This window comes from Scaptodrosophila lebanonensis, unplaced genomic scaffold, assembly GCF_003285725.1.
Source record: "Scaptodrosophila lebanonensis strain 11010-0011.00,11010-0021.00 unplaced genomic scaffold, SlebRS2 tig00000024-arrow-pilon, whole genome shotgun sequence".
In the NCBI taxonomy this organism is placed as follows: Eukaryota; Metazoa; Arthropoda; class Insecta; order Diptera; family Drosophilidae; genus Scaptodrosophila; species Scaptodrosophila lebanonensis.
In genome coordinates this window covers 16,682,828-16,704,611 of record NW_022060538.1, presented here as the reverse complement: position 1 = coordinate 16,704,611, position 21,784 = coordinate 16,682,828, and the positions used below count along the sequence as shown (strand labels likewise).

Genomic DNA, 21,784 nt, shown 5'->3' with positions numbered 1-21,784 from the left:
AATGAAAATAAAATAACTCTTCACATCCAAAAAGTTGCCGCCAAACGCATTTAAGCACAGCAGCCTGAAAGTATGCAACATTTTCCTGCTCCACTTCAACAACAATAAACTTGGCCGGCGCACAAGTGGCGAAACTAAATTAACACTAATTACAGCATAATAACTATAAAATCCCAAAGACAAGTGCTCAAAAGACTCAACAGCTCATTGCCAGGCACTTGCACTTGCCACTCAACGACGTCTAGTCCGGCGGGCTGGCTGGACTTGTAACCGCCCGCGGTGCAAAACGCTACGAGGCATAGTCGACAGAAATAGGAAGTAGCCTAGAAGCAAGGCGAAGTACAAAGTGCAAAACATGATTAAGAGTGAAATATTTATTTACAACATTTTGAGACGCGGCGTCGGCGTTGGTGCTACGGTAGCGGCCAACAATTAGACGCAGACTACGGCTACGTGGCGCTTGAACAGTGGGAAACACGGCTTAAACATGTAAATGGCCAGGCTAAGGCCCAGGGGCCAACTGAGCGATGATTTAATGGCTCCTAATGCGCAAGAAAAGGAGCAGAAGGAAAAAAATAAACAGACGAAGTGAATGTGGATGTGCGGCTCTGCAGCTCGTGGCAATCGTGCAACAAGTGCAGTGGCAAGCTCCACTCGATGCAAATTGGTCGACTCTTAACTCTAAAATTTATGAGCATTCCTTTTATTGAAGAAACTAATATTATTTATTTAGATACATAGGTATTTACTAAAATAGAAGGTAAAACTTTGCAATGTTTCCCAATAAGCCATATAATAAGCAATATTTCTATAAGAAATATTTAGATATGAAGCTTCTTCTCTGTCAAATCTTGATCCGACTGTCCGTATCATAATATTTTAGCTATGGTGATCTGAAGTGTCTTGATTGAAATGGGTCGCACGAAAATTAATAAAGAAATATCTTGTTGTTCGAAAGCATTGCAATAAAATCTTATTTTTTTAATTGAGTAATTATTATGTGTATCCGTTATTAATTCATAAATTATCCATCTGGGACTAAATCTAGCACTTAGTCTAAATACAATATGAGTTAAGGTGCATAGAAACACAAATACCATACAAAAATTATAGAATAGTTTATACTAAATGCAAACTCTACAAGCTAATACTCCTCCTCTTCAAAGCCGTATCCGTACTCATCGTCATCCCCAACAGCTCCTTTGTTAAGCATATCGTGGAGGGTGGCTTCTGGCTCTGCTTCAGGCTCGACATGGACATCGTCCGCTTCGTCCACATCGTCGTACTCGGCATCATCTGTGAATCAAATAAGAAATTTATGATTGCACACAACATACAGGTATGTACTTTAATTTGTAGTGTGCTTACCATGGTCTTCCAACACCACCGCTGGCTCCGCAGTGTCCGCCTGTTTGGGCGTCAAGTCAGCCGTAGGCAGACTGGCCTCAGCACGACCACGTTTTCGACTTGGCCCGGGTAGGTCGAAAGCAGGTTTAATACGACCCCTCTTGGTCTTTATCGGACCCTCCTCCACTATGATGGGCGTGAGCTGCAGCTCGTCTAATGTAATCGGTTTGCTGTTTGCATCGCTGCCACTCGCCACCGGCTCGCCCGCGGCACCCATGCCCTCGGTCAACGTCTTAAGGATGTCGTAATTGATTTTGTTCGAAATTTTCTTCTCCTGCAGCATTTTCTCAATGGCTTCTCCAGCCGTAGTGGATGGCCCAATAGGTTTCCTACGAGGCTTACGCTTCTTTCTCTCCGGCTTACCCTCCTCACGCTCCTTGGCCAAGAGCTCCTCGCGCTCCTTCTGCTTTTGCAAATATTCCGCATTCAAATTCTTCCACATGTCCATTTTCGTCAGTGCCTCCTCCTCAGTGAGCACATACTGATCCAACTCGTCATCATTTAGATCTTCCACATAAAGTTCAGTTTCCTCCGACTGCTTGGCACGCTCCACATCTTCCAAATCGCTTTGTGTTACCCGACATATAGCTTCAATGTCGGGTCGCAGTCCCTCAATGTTGGCAGCGACCATGTTGTGCGTTGCATCAGTCTTCTGCTCCGTGTTGCTATCAATAAAATGCTGAATCACCTCAGCATTTGATTGCTCGATGAATTGCCGTGACTCTTCAAGTTCAATCTCGTTTTCAGCGATTCGGTTGGAGGCAACTGAGCCCTTATCAGTAGCTTCCACTTCCGTGAACTTTGTCAGTTTTCGCAGCATAGTGTTAGTATTTTTCTCCAGGTCCTTTTCCAAGTGCGCATCTATTTGTCTCTGCAGTTCCGTCAGCTCAAACTCTCCAATCTTTCCAAAACAAAAAGGCAAGTTGCTTAATATTATTGCAGAAGTATTCATTTTAAACAGTATTGAAGTAATATCTCTAAGTAGGGGCGAAAATTTTAAATAATGGAAAATTAACCCTATGAAAAGGATCATAAAAAATACTGCCAGTTAAACGTGTCAGCGCTTAGTGCTAATACTAAAAGTGCGGAAAAATGTGCACCCATTTCCATTTTGACTTCTTGTTTTTTCTGTATGCTCTTTAGAGATCTAGTACTTCAGGAAATATATTTTATAACAGTGGCAATCCCTATGTTCTCTTTACTATTTAGCAGAAACCAAGATATTCACATTGACAACCATTTTAAAAGTTCGATAAGAACAAAGTTGGGTTTAATAAAACAAACTTAGCACAAGGTATTTAAAAATATTTTTGTTCAATATATGAGTGTTCTTAAACACTAAAGATTCGTGAGTCTCTGCCCAGAAATTATTCCGAAACCAGAGCGTTATGGTAGACTTACATCCTTGATGCGCTCCCGATCCTTTTTGCGCGCAGCCTTAAACGACGGAGGGTCCTGTTCACGCTCCAGATCCACCGTCATGAACTCCTCAAGCGTGAGACCGCTGGAAGGGGTCTCTGCGAACTCAGAAAGACGTTTCCGTAGCGTCGACTCGTGGATCTTGACCACACCCACTATATCGACGATGGTGCGATTGAAGTCGTGCATACGAGCAGCAATTAGCAAGGCTGAAAATACAATTTCAGCTTGAGCCAGTCTTCTACTTCCCAAAAGCAAGGTCCACGAACTTACCTGCACCGCAAAGGCCCGTGGGTCGACGGCCAGAATGCATACAATCCTTCTTCATGCGCTGCACAATCCGCAATGCCGTCATGGACACCTCATGGGTCTTGGAGCCCAACTGCAGGCGATTTGCAAAGCGCATAATATACAAGCAGGGATCTGTAATTACACAAGATTTCGTCTAATTAGTGTTTACCGAATATGCAATAAGGAACTTGAAAAACAAAACAAAAATACGCAATGATTGAGTCAAGAAAACAACAAAACAAATCTATACATTTTAATTGCATCGCACGCCAACGTGATTTGATCAAATACCAAGAGCAGAAGAACCTGTCTGACGACCTTGAAAGCGGATCCAGTCCAAGCTCGAGCCAAGAGCGGCCAACGAAATTGAAAACAGCCGATAACCGGCCGCACAGCGACGGCCGTTGCCGAAAAAATCTTGAACCCGAACTCGACTACTCGACGTTCGATTCATTCAACTTTTTACAAGAAAAAACACAAAAACGAAACCGATGTAACATCAATGTCGGCGTCGTTGTAATTTGTCCAAGACAAGTGTTGAAAGACCGCAGAGAGTTCGAGTAGTTAGGTAGGATAGAGAAATATCAACAAAAAGCGTTTTTATATCGCATGCAAGAGATTTTATTTTCACTTAAATGCCTTAACTGCTGTTTACTCTTTACGGCCAAAAACTTACCGAGTACTCGTAACTTATATGCATATACAAGTACATAATAGATAGATAATTTGCACATTTATCTTGCTTTTATGGCCGTGCAAAGTTTGTAGCATAAAGTACACATTACGCATACGTCATGTATTTAAAAAAAAAAAAACGCAACTGCCCTACTTTGCGTATTCTGTGTTATTGTTCAGCGCTTGCCATTCATCATCCATTTGCCTATTAACTAAGGTAATTAGTTCTATTTGGACTAGATCAAAGATTACTCAACCAAGGAAACCTGTGAATAACAAACCACAACAGAGGCACTAACTACAACACCAACAACAACAACAACAACACGGCAACCATAACGCACGTTAATTAGCGCTTGGCTAAGCAAGTTCATGCCGTGACAAAAAGCAGACGACGCGGCAGTGGCGACTACAGCAAAGGCTTCGTCAAAGGTCCATTAGAGTATGGCAAATAAAACATTGCAGAAAATACTAGTTGGGGGGGAAAATCAAATGTTGTGCAAAAAGCAAAGAGCACACAAAATCAAACAGTCGAACGACCTTCCCATCACCTGAGACGCACAAATGAGCGTACGACGCATGGATGGCATGACGGGCTCGGGGAATACGCTGCAACTGACCCTCAACTGCGCGCAAGAGCAAGTTTAAAATTCGCATAACATTAATGTTGATTATTGAATTGTAATTGCAACTACTCCGAAAATTGAGGTAGGCCGCCTCGATATTGAGCGGCAAACAAGAGCACAACGTGATTGTGACTCTGACCGCTGGCCAGTGGGCCGGCTTAGTAAATTTTCATTTACATACGTGCGTACAGAGTTTAAAAAAAACCATAACATTACATATACACATAATATTATTCTTTTTTTAGTAGAGGTGAATTTTGATTTTTTTTGAAAAGTATTTGTTCATCAATATCAATTTTGTCCCCTTTCAAGTAATCCCCCATAATGCACTTATGCCTTCCAATCCTCGAAGCACTTCTGAATTGCGCTTTTCGGTATGGCCATCAGCTCGTTCTTCGATTTTGATTTTATCTCATAAATTGTGCAAAACGCTTTCCTTTCATTGGTCTTATCAGTTTTGGGAATAGGAAAAAGTCGTGACAAAATCTCGTTTACCTCATCAAGATGATATATTTGCTGTTCGTCTGTGGAACGAGCTACCACATAGCTTAAAAACAATCAGCAATGAAACGCATTTTAGAAATAGAATTCATGCGCACTTTGAAGGAAATACCTAAATGTAAATAAAGTAAAGAGCACAATACTAACACAAATACATTTACACTCAGTAGGCAACACTTTTGTACTGATTATAATATTATTATTAATAATAATAATAATAAAAATTAAAAAAACCTAAACATTTTAAATTTATGTATAACTAAAATGTATCTAATATAAATAGGCTAATCAAATCACTTGAAATCAAATCACTAAGGAAATTTAATTGTTGTGACTTGTGCACTAATTTATAAAAATCATTCTTGTAGCACTAGGAATTAATAATAATAATAATAAATATATGCTTCTGGCCATCTACCTACATACATACAAACGTAATAACATAAAAAAAATCGAGCCCGCGAAAATTCAAAATTCAACATTCGCCTTTTCTTTTGAACAGACCTCTTATATGCATGTATAGAATTGCATTTTTAGAACGTTTGAGTGAGAATCTCTCTCCCTTTCACAAACTTGGAAGAATCTCGCATACTTGCTAACAATCTAGCGGAGACTAAACCACGATCAAATGGGCAACGTATGATTCGTTCCGAAATTCTTTCTCACATAAAACAGCAAAGTACAGTCCAAAAAGTACGAAATAAACTAAGTATTAAACACGCTGTGCGACAATATATATGCCTTTTGTGTTTCCCAATCGGAATTGCTTTTCTACAAATTTTTCATGTATATGTAAAAGCTGTGTTTTCTGCTGCCCTTACTTTCTGTGATTACCTAAATGACTTAATGAATGTGTAGTTTCGTTAATTGTTATCGACATAGCGCAAACGTGGATCGTGATCTTTTCAAGATGTTTGGGACCGCTCGCGCACCTCTAACGCCAATTGCAACTGCCGCCTAACTCGGCACAGTAGCGCAGGCAGCTCATGCCACATGACATGTTAGCTGGTGGCAAGAACGAGACTGCAACCCCTAGTACTTAGCTTGTCAAATTCGCTCGAATTGCTGAAAAAATGTATTAAACTGAAATGAATGCGCACATTCGAGGCAGTAGCAGCCGCCGCTCCTCCTCCTCCTCCTCCAAGGCAGGCCCGCTCTAGATGTGGTTGGGGGGTCTAGGTCTGCACCGCCTGCTCTTATTTGCTGCTGTGGCTGCCGCTGAGTGTTCCACTTGAAAAATGATGCCACTGCCGTTGGCTGAGCCGCTGCATTGACCCTTCAACGCAGCGCCCACTCATCCACAGCAGCTGTTACAGCTACAGTTGCCGGAGTGTCGGGCGCAGTTTTTTGAGTTGTGAGCGGGTGGGAGCGGCTGCTGCTAATGGTTTCTTAATGTTTGACCGAATGCCGCCAGAGCCACTCAGTGCAGCTTCAGTGGCAGCAGCGCTGACCTCAGTAGTTTTGGCCGCAGTAGAAGCAAGTGAAATAATTATTATTTACTTTGGCAACAAGCAAGCACAAAAAAATACAAGTTTAATTTCAACTCTTTTTGCAATTGTCATGACAGCAATTATCATTATTATCATTCTGGGCCCATATCACGCGCCCTTCCCCACAAAGTCCGGCATTGGACCCAGACCCAGACGCCGCCCCCTTCCCCACCGCCCGATCACGATCCCTTCGCGCTGATTACTTTTCGTTTTATGTCTTGTAAAATGCCACAAAATTGGCAGCAATTTTGGTAATTAACTAAAGTTGGTTGTTTGTCGCTGTGCTTGGTTTTAATTGTTTCGTAACTATGAAACATTTTCTGGCAATAGGTTAGACAATTTTATATATGTTATGCCATTGTTATTGTCTTACACTGGATTTCAAAACAAATCTAGCATGCTTAGCCTTGCTTGTGCTTGAAGTCTGTCCGAACTGTGTCGATCAATTCGTCACATGTCAGTAAAAACAATCCAGTGACATTTTCAATGCCTTTAAAACACAGCGCTTGTCGTAACAAATTAGCAACAATCGCTCAAAAACAAAACAAATAAATCAAACTCCACTTAACAACTGTGAATCTTCCTGACCTAAGCTAGAGGGGTGAGAAACAGCTGCCCCCATACAGCAAAAATAAAAATCAAAATAAAAACTAACAAAAGAAAACAAATTGTATTAAAAAATTTAAATAACAATTATAAGAGCATCGTAAAGCGTCACTAAAAGTAAAACACTGGTATGCTAAATAAACAGATTGCAGCTAATAAGACGACTCTAGCTTTTCGAAAAATAATATTGAATGCTCAGCCAATATCCCAATTTCGGATACCAGGGCCCCTGGGACATACGACCATGGATGGAGATCGTTTCAACTTAAAAGTTTTTATGTTAAAAAATACTCACATTCGTAATTTAGCATTCGACAGACTTGGTTTATAATACTTTAATCTTTTCTATTTACTCGATTGGTTTCAATGGAGATTTCAGTACATTTTTAAATGTACGGAAGTGAAAAAGTTGTAGATCGCTTCTCGGATAAATCGACTCATTTATGGATTAGGTTAGCAATAAAAACGTAGAGACAGCTGGGCTGAAAAATTCATTGGCTGGCACATACAAGACCCTACATACTAGTATTGAAATCCATATCATTTATAGTTACACCTAAATTTGATAGCTGTCGCACAATTAGTTTGTGAGTTATAGGATTTTGAGGGAAGCAACTTTTGTTAGTTTCAAAAAATTGGATAAAAGAAATGTCGTGTATTAATAAAGGATTGCTTTTTGGCGAATAAAAATACTATTAAAGCCAAGGCTTGTCTTGATGAACATTATTCGGACTTTGCACTGGGAAAATCAACCATTGAGAAGTGGTTTGCTAAATTTAAGTGGACGCCCCAAAGCGGAAGTTATCGACGAAAACATCAAAATAATTTCGAATAACCATAAAGTGAAATTGATTGAGGTAGCTGGGGCCCTAAATATATCAAAGGAACGTGTTGGACATTTCTTGTGGTTGCCCCGCGAGCTTACAATCGAACGAAAACACCAACGAATTGATTATTCTGAACATTGTTTGGAACAGTTCAAGGAAGGAGGACAGAATCGCGAAAAAGGGTTCCATTTTAAGAAAAAGAAAGTGCTGTTTAAACAAGACAATGGTCCTATTCATTGCTTTCTCTGGCCCCCAGCGCCTTTCCTGTTCTCAGACTTCAAGAGAACATTGTTTGGAACAGTTCAAGGAAGGAGGACAGAATCGCGAAATAGGGTTCCATTTTAAGAAAAAGAAAGTGCTGTTTTAACAAGACAATGCACCGATTCATTGCTTTCTCTGGCCCCCAGCGGCTTTCCTGTTCTCAAGACCTCAAGAGAATTCTCGCTGGAGAGAAATGTTGACCCCGTGAAGAGGTAATCATTAAATCTGAAGCCTATTTTGAGGCCAAAGACAAATTGTACTATAAAAAAAAGTATCTAAATTCGTCGTTCGCTCTCTGAGGCAAGATTGAATATTAAATTAAAATTTATAAAAAAAATGTTTTTTTCGACTTTTCAGCCCACTTGTTACTCTTAAGAAAATTTTATTATTTCTTTCGAGGCAGTGTGTACTTACTAGTCGCCTTGTTCCTCTTGAACAAAGTGAGTAAGCAAATCTAGAAAAACTAGGTAACAAAGACGAAACGACAAATCCAAGCCAAACAATAACGATTATATATACATAATGTTTTAGTTTGATCGTAAAGTCACACGGACTGCTAATTGTAATTATTCAGTTTGTATCTAGATATAAAGGCTTGTGACAGGGGAACTATTTTATGCTCATTTATAATGCATAAAAGGGCGATGAGTACAACAATTAAAATGCCAAATAAAATCGTTCGCACTCCTCTAAAAATGTTCCCAGACGATCCAGCAAAAATCGCATGCGATACTCGTAGCTGCACACCACGCGCCATGGACTCAAGGTAAGCGTCAACGTCAACACCTGAGCTGAGCAACAGCTGCTGGTTTTGTGGCGATCGTAGCCACGATGACGTCGTCGTCGTCGTCGTTGGGTGGCTCTCAAGAGCGACCGCCACCGACAGCATCAGCATCAGCAGTGCTCGGTGATCGGCGATCGGTGGTGGCCCGCTGATTCGATCGGCCGGCCATTGTTTCATTACGAATTCGTTCGTTGACTCGACAACACGGCAAACTCGTCAGAAGTGGCGGTCGACGCGCGTGCGCACAACAAGCTCAAATGTAAATGCTGGTTTTGTTTTATTTGGAAATTTGTGTAAATCACTACAATATTTACGACGCTTGCATGTTCTTTTGTTGACGTTTTAATTTGTGTGCTAAGGCTTTGTTTTTAATGCTGCGAAAATGCCGGTAAAGTGCGTTAAGCAAAACGCACAAAAAACAAGTGAAGTGTGCAGAATACAGCAAGCTTTAAAAAGTGGAATGACAACCAAAATACATTTTTAGCATCAAGTTAGACGGCAGCTCATCGAAAATATTTAAAATGCTGCTCTTCTTTCTCTCCCAATCTCTATCACTACGACATAGCAATATACTTGTATAGTGTGCCTTCACAGGTGTCGATACTGTCGGATTAGTATTGTTGGTTATGCTTCAATGCCAACGATGTAAAAATTAATTAACAATGAAAACGGCCGCATTATTCTAGTTATTTGTATGTCCAAAAAGTGTGTGCATGGGAAAATCAATGTCGATGAGCGACTCTACCAATATATGTTCTCTGAAAGGGCAGTGACGGGTGCCAAGTTCAAGAATCTGTATCAATATTGACATACAAATATTGAAACAAGCAACAACTTGAAAGAATATGTCACAGCCCTACGACATTATCATTCAACCCATTCATCAACCTATTCATAATTAACTATTCAAGATTTCACAAAGACTTGTTCAACTACATCCTACGAATTCCGTTAGATGGAATTATTTCAGGTGATCCAATTCCTTCCAAAACTTGATTCAATAATTGACTAATTTTCTGAATTCATTTTTATGCCGAAATAACAAAGTTTGTTGAAACATTGTATTAAGCTATATAATTTCTTTTTAATTTCCACCAAAGGTGTTTTAATCAAGCAAATCAATTTGATTAACACAAAGCGTGCACATATAATTTTGTTGAAGTTCCCAGCGCGCCCCTCACATTACCATATAATTTGCTAAGGTGTTGTTGTTTTTGTAATGTCCAAAAGCCCGCAACAACAACTACACAGCGAGCATTTCATATAACTTGAACTAAGACAAAGATAGGAATTGCGCAATATACTATATGCTTATGGTGATCGAAGCGCGTTAAACGTTGAGCCTCTAAATAGAACTTAAAGAACTTCCCCCTATCCACAATACTATCTACATACTAGAACTTTTCACTATGCGGTGTGTGGAGTGTGGTGAGGTAAGGCGAGCAAAGATCATCACAGACCGGCGCAGCGTTGCGATTTCGTAGACAAACAAATTATTTGTGGTTGTTGTTGTTTTTATTAACACGGCACAAACACGCCCCGCAACTTGTCATCGAACTCGCAAAACTTACAGAGAACACAAAATGGCTTTCTATCCAAAGTGCTAGACTCATTAAGATTCCGTACAAGAAACGATCGCGTGGAGACATAAATATTTAAAGAGCCCCCCAAAAAAAAGAAGCATAACGAAGCTTTTTCAGCGGACAGAAAACTGAGCAATTTGTTGTAGAATCACAAAAAATAACTGAACAAATAAACATACAAATTGTAAACTGGTTTCTGTTAAAAATAAGCAAATAATGCAAATCAATGGTTTGAATTTTTCTCCAAAAAATTGTGCAGTGCATGTCAATATAGTGTCGTAAGAAACACGCCAAAATGTGCGAATCATGATGTGATCGCAAGTAGTAATAGTAAACAAAAAAAAACACACACACACACACAAGAATACGAATAGAATTAAAAATGCATAATTTGAGTTTAGTGCGGGAGCTACCTTATTACATAGGTGTTGTGAAATACTTCATTCAAAAAAAAAATGTTTAGGTTTTTTCAAAAGTCGACAAGTCATTAGACAAACTGCAGCATGACTGACGAAAAAAGGTGAAGAGACGAGACATACTTGTAAAAAAGAAATATGAAAAGTGACTGTGAAAAACTGCACGTTAATGTCTATAAAATTATCTGCAAATTAAAGCGTCTAACGCGCCGCCTGCCCGACTTGTCTCAATAATTGCGAAACAACCTAAGGGCACTCGAAGCAAGCAATAAACTTATTTGAAAACACCTTACCTAAAAAATCAGACAAGCGGGCATAATTAAAGCGCCAAATCGACAAATCAACAGAAACGGCAGCTACAGCTACAGCAACAGCAGCTCAAGAGCCTAAGCACGAAAAAGCAACGTTTGGAGGTCTTGGGGTCGTTGCTGTTTCTGTTTCTGTTTCCATGCAGACCTGGCTAGATGTGTTTGGATGGCTTATTGTTCGATTTTGAATTCATTGTCCACTGGGCGTTCATCGTACTCTACGCTTTATGACACATTTAGCAGTTGCGAAATTTGCTTACAAATGAAAATGAAAATGCCGCAAAACTTCAAGTAGCCCATAAACTATAGTAACCAACGAAAATAATGAGAAAATAAAAGACACCACTTCAAGCCAACAAATAACCCAGCAAAAAAGACAAAAAAAAATACAAGAAACCAACTAAAAAGCGACAACTCTTCACTTTTTTTGCGCGCGTTTAATGAGGAAATAAAAATCGAAAGTGTTACGCGGGCGTCGCTCTTGGGTCTCTCGTCTGACCCGTCGCCGCCCAACAACAACACCGCGACCAAAGTGGGTCGCGATTTGTAATTAAAGAGGCAATGAAATGAGAAGCAGCAGCATGAAGCAAAGCGCGAGCCCAAAGCCCAAAGCCCAAAGCCAAAAGAAACAATAATAAATTAGGAAAAGGGCGCGTGATGTTAATGCAAGCGGCAAATTTGAAGTGCAGAGAGCCGCAAAAATAAATCCCAACATGAAAAACAAAATATAAACTGAACCTAAATGCAAATATGTGTACGCGTTGAATGAAATGCGCATGCAAGAAAAACAAAGCCTCTCCACCTGATGAATAATAAACGTGACTTGGTTGTTAAGCCATGAAACGAATTTAGCATAAATTGCATATTTCAGTTGCAGTGCTAGTGCGTGTGTCGTCAATACCCTACTACTATAATATATTTTACTTGCATATCTTGTGCCCATAAGGCAGATGAGTGCCAGCTCATCTAGCACTGCTCATTCCATTCTTGACAACGCACAAGCAAGCGTCTGTTCCGGCTAAAAATATGCTCGAACGGCCCTGTTCCGGTTTCCGAATTCGACTTAATATCACGAATCTCAATTAACTAGTTCTTCCGGTTTCCATTCATTTCTCGTACATGGCATTGCTCTACTTTCTGCAACTTCTGCAAAAGTTACGTTCCCATTTCGGTTGTTACATATGCTTTTAAGCATTCCTCAATCAAAAAATTAAATTTCAAAAGATAAGGCAAATGTATAAGTCCGCATACATTTCCGACTGGTAAGACCAAGTGATTTTAATTTCACCTTGATTTTGCTTTCCTTTTAGTCTACAAATAATCCATTTTACTTGTATATCCTAAGCATGAAGAGTCAATGAAAAATCAAAGAAAGCCTTAGCGCGAAATGTATGTAAGCAGAAAAAGATGTTTAAGAATGGCATAACAAGATTCTTAAGTAAAACTGATATTTAAGATTTTGAATAGTGTCTCGTGACAACTTGTAGTTTGATCAAATATAAAGCACTTTATCGTTAAGCTGCTACAACGTTCAAACAAGCTTAATACCAAGAACATTTTTTTTATTGTGTGGAACTATAATTCGTACTAAACCCTTTTGCACTTAACGTACAGAGTATAACAACGCAAAATGCGTGAGAGAGATGGTTTTTGTTGACAATTTAGCCTTTAAAAAAAATCGCATGATTTAGACACCGTTTATATCTTATGGAGACAAAACCTACAGCTTCGGCTTATCCAAAGCTTCAATCCCAAATGTAAGAGGGCATCAAGCAATTTGTATCTTCAACAGTTGTTGAATAATAATGGGATGCATTTAATAAAATTTATAAACCACACTATTGATTTCAACATACTTGTAGTGGAAATTGATTTGTATTTTTAATTGATATCTTCATTATATTATACCAATGGCTCATACTTCGACTTACTGACAGCATAAAGGGCTGTAATGTTCCCCATTAGGCATTGCATATTGTCCTTTAATTGAAACGTGAGCAACTTGTCTAACGCTAGACATCTTTTTGTTCGAATTCACTGTAACTCTACATCCAAACATAACGACGTATATACCAATACCGGAAGCTTTCAATATCGACAAAACTGTTGGGTATCTACTAAAAATGAACGCGCATTGCCTCAACTAAACAACAAATATAGTTGTATTTATTGTTTTGTTTGGGGGCGTGACAAACTCACTTTGAACCCCACATTGAAGAGTCACAAAAAGTGTTTTCGACGTGGATGCTGCCCGCGGACTCCGCCTGAGATCGAACGTCAAAGCCATGACGTTATAAAAATTCGTTGTCTGGCTGTTTGCTGGCGGTGTCGGTGTCGCGGTTTTGTTTTGGTTACGGGCTTCGCATTTTTGCCAATTAAAAACCGCCGCTTGCATAATTTTCGCAGCTCGGGTAAGGTTCGCATCCGCACACAGTCCCCCACACTCAAACACATACACATACACACGAGATGAGGCAACTGGGCCACAAAGACTGCGCTTTGGGTCTAACTTGTGGGTTCTGCTTGACAAATGACCGCGTGTTGAGAAAATGAAAGCAAATTACATTGAAGCCCAGTCGCGGTCCGATTACACGCAGCTTCAAATGCTTTGAGGCAGCCCCAAAACAAAGCTCAAACACACACATAAACATATGCTGGTGTAATTTAATGTACTTCCTGTAACTAATAAAAAGCAACAAATGCGTGTGGAAGTGAAAGTGCATGAAACGGCAGCGACAACCGCCGCCACCGCAAATGGCAAATTTGAGGTTAGCGTTTTGAAGCAGGAGCATAGTGAGATAGAGAGAGGGAGGCAGGTGGAGAATATCGGGTTCAGTGGCGTGCAGCAAAAGTTGCATAATCTGATAATAAAAATCTCGCTCTCGTCTTTTGATTAGTTGCAGCAGGCAGCCAGCACAGACTATTGAGGAGCAAGCAAAGAAGACATGCCACAAGCGGCAATGGTGCTACAAAGATGATTGAGGCGTTTGCAAATCACCTGAGCAGTCATCTGGGACGTCATCTCTTTTACTGGGCCATCGATACCACAGGGTCAGCTAGAATTGGCAGCGGCAACTACGGCCTCAACCTGCGTCTCTCCGAGCTGATTAACAAATTCCACGGCCCCCTCGAAAGGGGCGTGCAGGTGCTGGACCATTTGCTGACACTCGAGGAGGAAGACTTTGCGGGCCATTGGGGCAGCGCCTATGCCCACAATTACGAACCAGAGTACGCTGCGCGTGTCCTCGAAAACGAAGAACTTCCGCCTCCCGAACAGCCGCAGCATCAACAGGTGCTACGTCACGGCTATCGCAACAGTAAGTAGGATCTATAATAAAATATAAGTTTTCTAGTATGGTGTCCTCCACTCAATGAATGAGGAATGAATGATTTTTTGTAAATCCAAAGCTCCAAAGTTCCGGCCAAGTAGTAAAACAAATCGGTAGGAACAGAGTTGATCATTTTGAATATTTTACATTAACTGGGGCATAACGTTTCCCTACATTTACTTTAAATTTCATCTAAATTGAGGTGTCCTAAGACGAGCAATTATCGAAACAACTTCATTTTTGCAGTAGAGTGTTCGCTCTTCTTTTCTTAACTTCCCACTTTCGCTCTAGTTCTTTTTTTCAAATATTTCAAAAGAAGTAACTAGGAAACAGCACCAAACTCAAAAAAAAAAGTTTGCACAAAGGTCAACAACATACTTACACACAAAAATAAATAAGACAAATAGCGCTGCCGGCTGCATCGGCAGCAACCAAAATTAAAACTGGTTTTCTTGATAATAGTATGTGTGTGTGTGTGTGTGTGTTAAAAACGACAAATTTGTGTATATGTGCTAAGAAATAAACAAACCTTCAGGCATAGCGATGACAAAAAAAGTCAAATCAATTTCAAGTTCAAATTTTGTGACCATATTCAACATGCGCAACGTTGAAAACCGAAAACCAAAATCCAAAGAAGCCGAAGACAAACAATAAATAATAGTTGTACGAAGAACCAAATACAAGTCAAGTTTAAAATTAAACATATGCAAATACTAAAGACAAGCGGCTAGTGGCGCATGGCAAGGTTGGGCAGCATACTACAGCGGAGTCGTAACTGCTGGAGTGACCCACGGTTTGCACGTACGCATTGACGTATTTTAATGGGCGCAAAGTGTGCGCACGGCGTCTAAAATTGATATCACGGAAATGTTGGCTCAGACCCATGATATAATCCATGCAATTTGCGCTTACGAAAGCTGCCGCAAAAGGCACGGCCACCATGTCATGCATCATCTTCGGTTCATTTACATTCAAATCATGCGCGCTCACATGGTACGCAAACAAAGCTGACAGTTATGGCACGCATCAGAAAAAGTAGCAGCGTAAATGAATGCAACGCTGTGCAGTGCTGCCAACCTGCACAAAAGTCAAGCTTACAAAAAACAGACTATAAACTAACGTAAAACTGCGAGTTGAGAATAAATGTTTGCAGTGCATTTCATTTGCAATTAGTAAAAGCAAGCGAATCGAAAAACATTCGCTGCTGACCTTTGCGGCGCCGTTTTCAGTTTTCATTGTCTGTAAACAAATCTCGTCTGTAATCGCAGTAGCGGCCGCAGTCATGGCCAGCAGCAGCAATAATCATGGCAATAATAACAGTGGCAACAATAACAACAATGCATCTAGCCGACTATCCTTAAAATCAGCAACTAAACGCAATCAGGAATCCATGTCGCACTCCCAGTTGGTAAATGGGGGTTGGATAAATGGTAAGAATGGGGCCACACACAACACACATACGCAAAGACTCATACATAGGCAGCGGCAGGTGCGCCGTATCCAACCATTGTCTGTGTTTTATTGATTTTTCACACAAAGCGCGTCGAATACACTAAACGAAAATGATGCTTGGGGCCCAAGGGGAGGGCACAGCTGTAGCTCGTGCTAAATGTCGCGCGTTGCGGATTTAGCGGCAAAACAAAATGCGCCGCTATTTTTGGATGCTCGACTTTGGCGTCTCGTATGCGTTTTTATTTTTATTAAAACTTAAAAAAGGGGGCCGCAGCTGCTCGCTCGAGAGGGACAGCTTTCGTTTTTATTTATTAGACGCGTGCGGTAGCAACGGAAGTGACTCCGTCGCTGCCAGACACATTCACAACCGCTGCTATTTAGATCGACACGATTTTTATATTTATATGTGCACCACAAATGTGGCGCGGTATTTGGGTGGCTATAACGCAGTTCGGTTAGAAGTTTTTTGAAAACGCTTGGAGTCATAACTAATATTTTGTTATTTTGCTTTTTATTTCAGCGGAGACGCTCAATAATGGCAACGGCTTGCTGCACTCCCCGCCGCACAACCTCCAGCAACAGCAGCAACAACAACAACGTGGCTTGGCGCTTTCACCACCCGCAGGCGCCACCAGCAGTGGCGTGGATCACAACATTCAAATAACGCAACCCATCAGCGCTCCCTCCTCACCACTCGCCTCCCCCGGTGCTCTAAATAGCAGCAGCAGTGCTACGACCTTCTGCCTGCCATCCAGCTCAGCTGCTGCCGCCATTGCTGCAGCTGCTGCCGCCGCCGCTGCTGCAAACACAACTCCAAGCAGCGGCAGTGGGTCCTATGTTTGCACCGGTGGGAGTAGTGGTACGTTTGCAGCAGTGGGCGCTTCGAATGCAATCGACACTGCCGATCCAAACTGGCAGGCCAGCAAGGCGACTGTGCTGGAGCGCAATGCGGCCATGTTCAACAACGAGCTAATGTCCGACGTCAAGTTTATTGTAGGTGGCGAGTTCGGTAGGTCAAGCGATAATGACAAACACTCTTAACTCAAGTCTGATAACGTCTTTTCTATAGATATCGAAACCGTACAAACCATTCCCGCGCACAAATATATTCTCGCCACAGGCAGTTCGGTCTTCTATGCCATGTTCTATGGCGGCTTAGCTGAAAACAAACAGGAAATCAAAGTGCCTGATGTCGAGCCAACAGCTTTTCTAACACTGTTAAGGTAAATACTAGTTGGCATTAAACTCACCTCAAATGCTATCAAAGACAACATAAATTGGCCAAACTTATCTAACTTATCTTCGTTGCAGGTATCTCTATTGTGATGAAATCAAACTGGAACCTGAACACATTCTAGCCACTTTGTACGCCGCCAAGAAGTACATTGTGCCACATCTAGCGCGTGCCTGTGTTAACTTTTTGGAAGTGCAGCTAACTGCAAAAAACGCCTGTCTACTTCTCAGTCAATCGCGTCTCTTCGAGGAGCCCGAATTGATGCAGCGTTGCTGGGAAGTTATCGATGCACAGGCCGAGATGGCGGTTAAGTCTGAAGACTTTGTGGATATTGACCTCAAGACATTTGAGTCGATATTGTCGCGGGAAACTCTCAACTGCAAAGAGATACATTTGTTCGAGGCAGCACTTAACTGGGCACTAAACGCTTGCGAAAAAATGAGCATCGATGATACCCCCCAGAACAAACGACGTCTTCTGGGCCAGGCCCTACACCTGATCCGCATACCCACAATGACGTTGGAAGAGTTTGCTAACGGAGTTGCCCAGACCGGCATTTTGACGTCGCAGGAGACCATTGACATGTTTTTGCACTTTACAGCCAAAATCAAGCCTAGCCTGAGCTTCCCAACACGCTCGCGTGCCGGTCTCAAAACCCAGGTGTGTCATCGCTTCCAATCGTGTGCCTATCGATCAAATCAATGGCGCTATCGTGGACGCTGTGACTCCATACAGTTCTCAGTGGATCGCAGGTGAGCAATAATTTAGAAAATTCCATTCCGGACGGATCAAGGCTTTAAAGCCTTCTCATTGCAAATAATATAATACATTTTTCGCTCTTTTAACAGAATTTTTATAGTGGGATTTGGACTATACGGCTCTTCGACTGGCGCAGCCAACTACAATGTGAAAATTGAACTGAAACGCCTGGGACGGACACTTGCCGAGAACGATACCAAGTTTTTCTCGGATGGCTCAAGCAACACCTTTCACGTCTTCTTCGAGAATCCCATACAGATCGAGCCTGAATGCTACTACACGGCCTCCGTCATACTCGACGGAAACGAGCTGAGCTTTTTTGGCCAGGAGGGTATGTCGGAGGTGCTTATGGGCAACGTTACATTCCAATTCCAATGCTCTTCGGAGAGCACAAACGGTACGGGAGTTCAAGGAGGCCAAATACCTGAGCTGATTTTCTACGGACCGACTACAGTAACAGCTTTGAACTCGCCCACAAACTCAATTTGTGCTACGCCCATTGGTGGCACAATAGGGGCAGCAAATGCTACTGGCGGTACCGGCGCCACCAATGCCACCAACAATGCTAATGCCAGTGAAGATTTGTTGGTAGCCGCCGCAGGCAGCGACAGCAGCAGCACCTGATGCGCACAGCTGTACTGCGCCGAGTGGCAGGGCGCCTGTTACTTTCGTCAGCAGCAACAGCACCAGCAACAGACGCAGCAGCAGCAGAAGAGATCGACCCAACAGCATGCCCAACAGAAGCAATCGACACAACAGCAGCCGCAGCAGCAACCACAAACACAAAGAAACTCATGGGTTTTCAATACAACGCAACAAAGTAAATTGGAATTTTAGGAGAAGCGATATTAGCATTATGTAGCAGTTATAATTAATGATATAGTAGCCAGCTCTAGTTCTCATAGTAGTCCTCAATGCCAATACATATAAACAGTGCATTTAGGCCTGTTGGTACTCATACAAATTCAGTGCATATGCATATACAAATAATACAGTAGACTCAAACTTATACGTTCCACAACTTGAGACGTTGCAGCAGACCAACAGATAAAGATATGAGGGCAACCGGCATATAATCAATAAGCAAGTGAAAATCGGGCAATCAGTCAAGCTAAGGGATATATACACATATATTTTAAAGGATATTGAATGCAATAAATACTAGAAAGTTATATTATACGTGACCAGACACAAAATACATATTTTTCGCCACCATATATACACGTTTAAAAACAAATATATAAATATAAACGATATAACAAACATTTATATACATATATAGCCAAGTTGAAAGTAGCATACGAATTTGAAAGCAAAGTTAAACATATTATTAACGGGTTTGAAAATGCACGGGAACTCGAGCAGTGCTCAAAATATGTGCGATATTCTCATTATATACTATACACACTTCGTATATGTTCTCAATTATCTAATACGTAGTCAAGTATATAGTCGTAACTTTAATCTTGAGTATATCTTCTAACATACTGTATACGCCCACTACTGATAAAAACACGCCCTTTTGCTTTGCACTACTCATTCCCTCGAGGCTGCTATGCGCCACAATACATTTATGTTTAAGTATTTCATTCTATGGAAATTGTACTGATTTTGCTTTTGGGATAAAGATAAACCTGTTTTTATATATACGAGACAAATGTTATCCTATATTAAACAATAATTATGTATTTGTCAATAACCAATAAACTTTATTATTCGATTTTTGTGAATGTAAATGCGAAAACAGTTGAGAAAAATTGGATGTGGAAAAGCTCTAACAAAGTAGACATTCAAGGGATTAAAGGTGGTATTCTGGTCCTGATAGGATTCTGAATGCTTCCCAACTGTCGAACAAATAAAATTAAACAAAATATCTGTACTACAGAGTTCAGAATCGAACCATACGGCATTCTGTGAGCTCTCACAAAATAAATATTTAACGGATTAAGGGTGGTATCCTGGTCCTGATAGGAATCTGCATGCTTTTCAATAATAAAATATCCTGTTAGTAAATATATCAACCTCCCCCACTGTACTATATCGAACAAACAAAATTAAACAAAATATGCGTACTACAGAGTTCAGAATCGAGCTATACGGCATTCGGTAAGCCTATTTATTTTATATGTATGTATATTTTGGTATGAGCGACCAACCTTTTGACTACAAATTCTATTCAGTCCTATATAATACCTTCATACTAAAATGGGATCAAACCCGAATCCTATTCGAAGCTTAACACATATCCGTTTTATTGTCTATGTAAGTGAGCTTAATGATTTCGGCTTTCCATCGCACGTCGACAATAAATTCCATAGAGAAAGAAGTCTTTAAAATCAAACATAGAATTCTTTTAAATAATCGAACACATACGTCTTGCAATCGAACATGTACTGCTCCTGCAGAATTATACATACAGACCCCCAAAAGGAATGTAATCTTTATTTAGGTACTCACCGACAGATGGTATGTTGATGCACAAGGCGTGCGATAGCTTCAAGTAGGTACGACCGAGCTCGTACGAGCAGATTTGCTGCACATCGCTAATATCAATGAGCAGGTCTGCAAGATAATAATAACAAAGGCATTACACAATGCAGCTTTATGCGAACACTTTAGTGGCAGACTTACGGGACGTGCCTTGCGTACGACAGGTCATATAGACACAGGCCGCATAGATGTGGGTGCTCCTCCGGCCACGGGTCAGATTTCGATTCAAAGCCAATTTGAAAAAGTTGACGGCCGTGTCCGCGCAATGCTGCGACAGTTGCAGCTGCTGGCACAGGAGCGTTATGTCCTTCTTGGCCTTTTTTATTGTCACCTCACGCGACTCTGTGCCCGAACCGACTTGAAACTTTCCATAGCCGTAATTGGTGGCGCCTCCCGATGACTCGGCCGAAACAAACTGGCCAATGGCGGCGGCACCGTGGCCCAGTTCCTCGAATTGTACTTCAGAGACAATAAGCGAATCCTCCAGAACAGATCCGCAGTTCATGCACACTAGCCAGGGCAATAAAATGAATTGAACATCGCGGAAACTGAATGGGGTTTTGCCAACATACCCCGATCTCCTCGTGCACTGTCCTCCTCTATCTCATTAGAGCCGCAGTTGCGGCACTTGAGACCCGTAGACATGATATGCACCTAGCGTTTAAGCTGCTTTCGTAGGCAGATTAAATTGATTGGAAAGTCGGGAAAAACACGTCAGGGCGACGTCAATACGGAATGATATTCTGCAAAAACAATCTTCGCTACCTCATTGCATTGCTCACTGATTTTATTTAAACAATCGCTGAATTTGTAAAAATTGCCAGTGCACGCGTTTGACTGCCGAGCATCACATTTCCAAACAGCTGTTTCAGCAACCTAGAGGTGGTCGCGTGAGTGTTAGTGCCGACACAAAGAGGCAATTGCACAAATCGAACAGAGCTGTTTTGAAATTTCTGCTCTCAGTTTTCAAGAGTTCAAACATAGTATGTTCATGTTCTGTTCCGAAACGTTTCTATAAAAAGTGAACAGACCACGAACGGAATTAAGCACAACTCTTAGCATTTACTTTGAGATTGAATTTAAATATGCTATCTAAACCAGATTTTTTAAAATATTCCCAAACGCAAAGATAAATTATTTTATATCAATTGGTACCAAATGTAGCGTACAAATAAAAACTTAAATATTATGAGAATTTATTAAATCTTTATGGCAATGTTTTTTTTTCTACCCGAGAAAAAATATTGTTTCGCACATTCATATGAAATTTATGCATGTTCATGTTTGTAGTCAACTGTTTGTATAATGCAGTGGTAAGAACACTTG

The 21,784-nt window shown here is 41.0% G+C and overlaps 2 protein-coding genes across 5 annotated transcripts; one reads left to right on the top strand and one right to left on the bottom strand.

Annotated features, from left to right (window-relative positions):
• Positions 1-960: 960 nt before the first annotated feature.
• On the bottom strand, positions 961-21,302 carry LOC115620269 (transcription factor IIIB 90 kDa subunit). 2 transcript variants are annotated; one of them, XM_030513430.1, is made up of 7 exons: positions 21,031-21,302; positions 20,600-20,968; positions 20,426-20,530; positions 3,100-3,249; positions 2,809-3,035; positions 1,369-2,308; positions 961-1,296 (listed from the first exon to the last, which is right to left on the bottom strand). In XM_030513430.1, the coding sequence occupies exons 1-7, from the start codon at positions 21,101-21,103 to the stop codon at positions 1,145-1,147; spliced, it is 2,016 nt and encodes a 671-aa protein (XP_030369290.1). In that variant the 5' UTR covers positions 21,104-21,302; the 3' UTR covers positions 961-1,144. The 2 variants fall into 2 exon arrangements, with proteins under 2 accessions (XP_030369290.1, XP_030369291.1); XM_030513431.1 differs by lacking the exons at positions 20,426-20,530; positions 20,600-20,968; positions 21,031-21,302 and adding an exon at positions 5,424-5,539.
• On the top strand, positions 9,065-19,688 carry LOC115620268 (BTB/POZ domain-containing protein 6-B). 3 transcript variants are annotated; one of them, XM_030513427.1, is made up of 6 exons: positions 9,065-9,146; positions 14,092-14,511; positions 16,496-16,984; positions 17,045-17,198; positions 17,287-17,961; positions 18,058-19,688. In XM_030513427.1, the coding sequence occupies exons 2-6, from the start codon at positions 14,169-14,171 to the stop codon at positions 18,590-18,592; spliced, it is 2,196 nt and encodes a 731-aa protein (XP_030369287.1). In that variant the 5' UTR covers positions 9,065-9,146; positions 14,092-14,168; the 3' UTR covers positions 18,593-19,688. The 3 variants fall into 3 exon arrangements, with proteins under 3 accessions (XP_030369287.1, XP_030369289.1, XP_030369288.1); XM_030513429.1 differs by lacking the exon at positions 9,065-9,146 and adding an exon at positions 12,166-12,456; XM_030513428.1 differs by lacking the exon at positions 9,065-9,146 and having other exon boundaries at positions 13,860-14,511.
• Positions 21,303-21,784: the final 482 nt, after the last annotated feature.

What these genes read in the sequence shown, in the direction of transcription:
- LOC115620268 (XM_030513427.1), top strand. Translation starts at nt 14,169, where the DNA reads ATGATTGAGGCGTTTGCAAATCACCTGAGCAGTCATCTGGGACGTCAT. An exon ending in ACGTCACGGCTATCGCAACA is followed by an intron (nt 14,512 to 16,495) that starts GTAAGTAGGATC and finishes TTTTTATTTCAG; the next exon opens with CGGAGACGCTCAATAATGGC. An exon ending in TATTGTAGGTGGCGAGTTCG is followed by an intron (nt 16,985 to 17,044) that starts GTAGGTCAAGCG and finishes TCTTTTCTATAG; the next exon opens with ATATCGAAACCGTACAAACC.
- LOC115620269 (XM_030513430.1), bottom strand. Translation starts at nt 21,103, where the DNA reads ATGTCTACGGGTCTCAAGTGCCGCAACTGCGGCTCTAATGAGATAGAG. An exon ending in CACGGGCCTTTGCGGTGCAG is followed by an intron (nt 3,036 to 3,099) that starts GTAAGTTCGTGG and finishes TTGTATTTTCAG; the next exon opens with CCTTGCTAATTGCTGCTCGT. An exon ending in ATCGGGAGCGCATCAAGGAT is followed by an intron (nt 2,309 to 2,808) that starts GTAAGTCTACCA and finishes TGTTTTGGAAAG; the next exon opens with ATTGGAGAGTTTGAGCTGAC.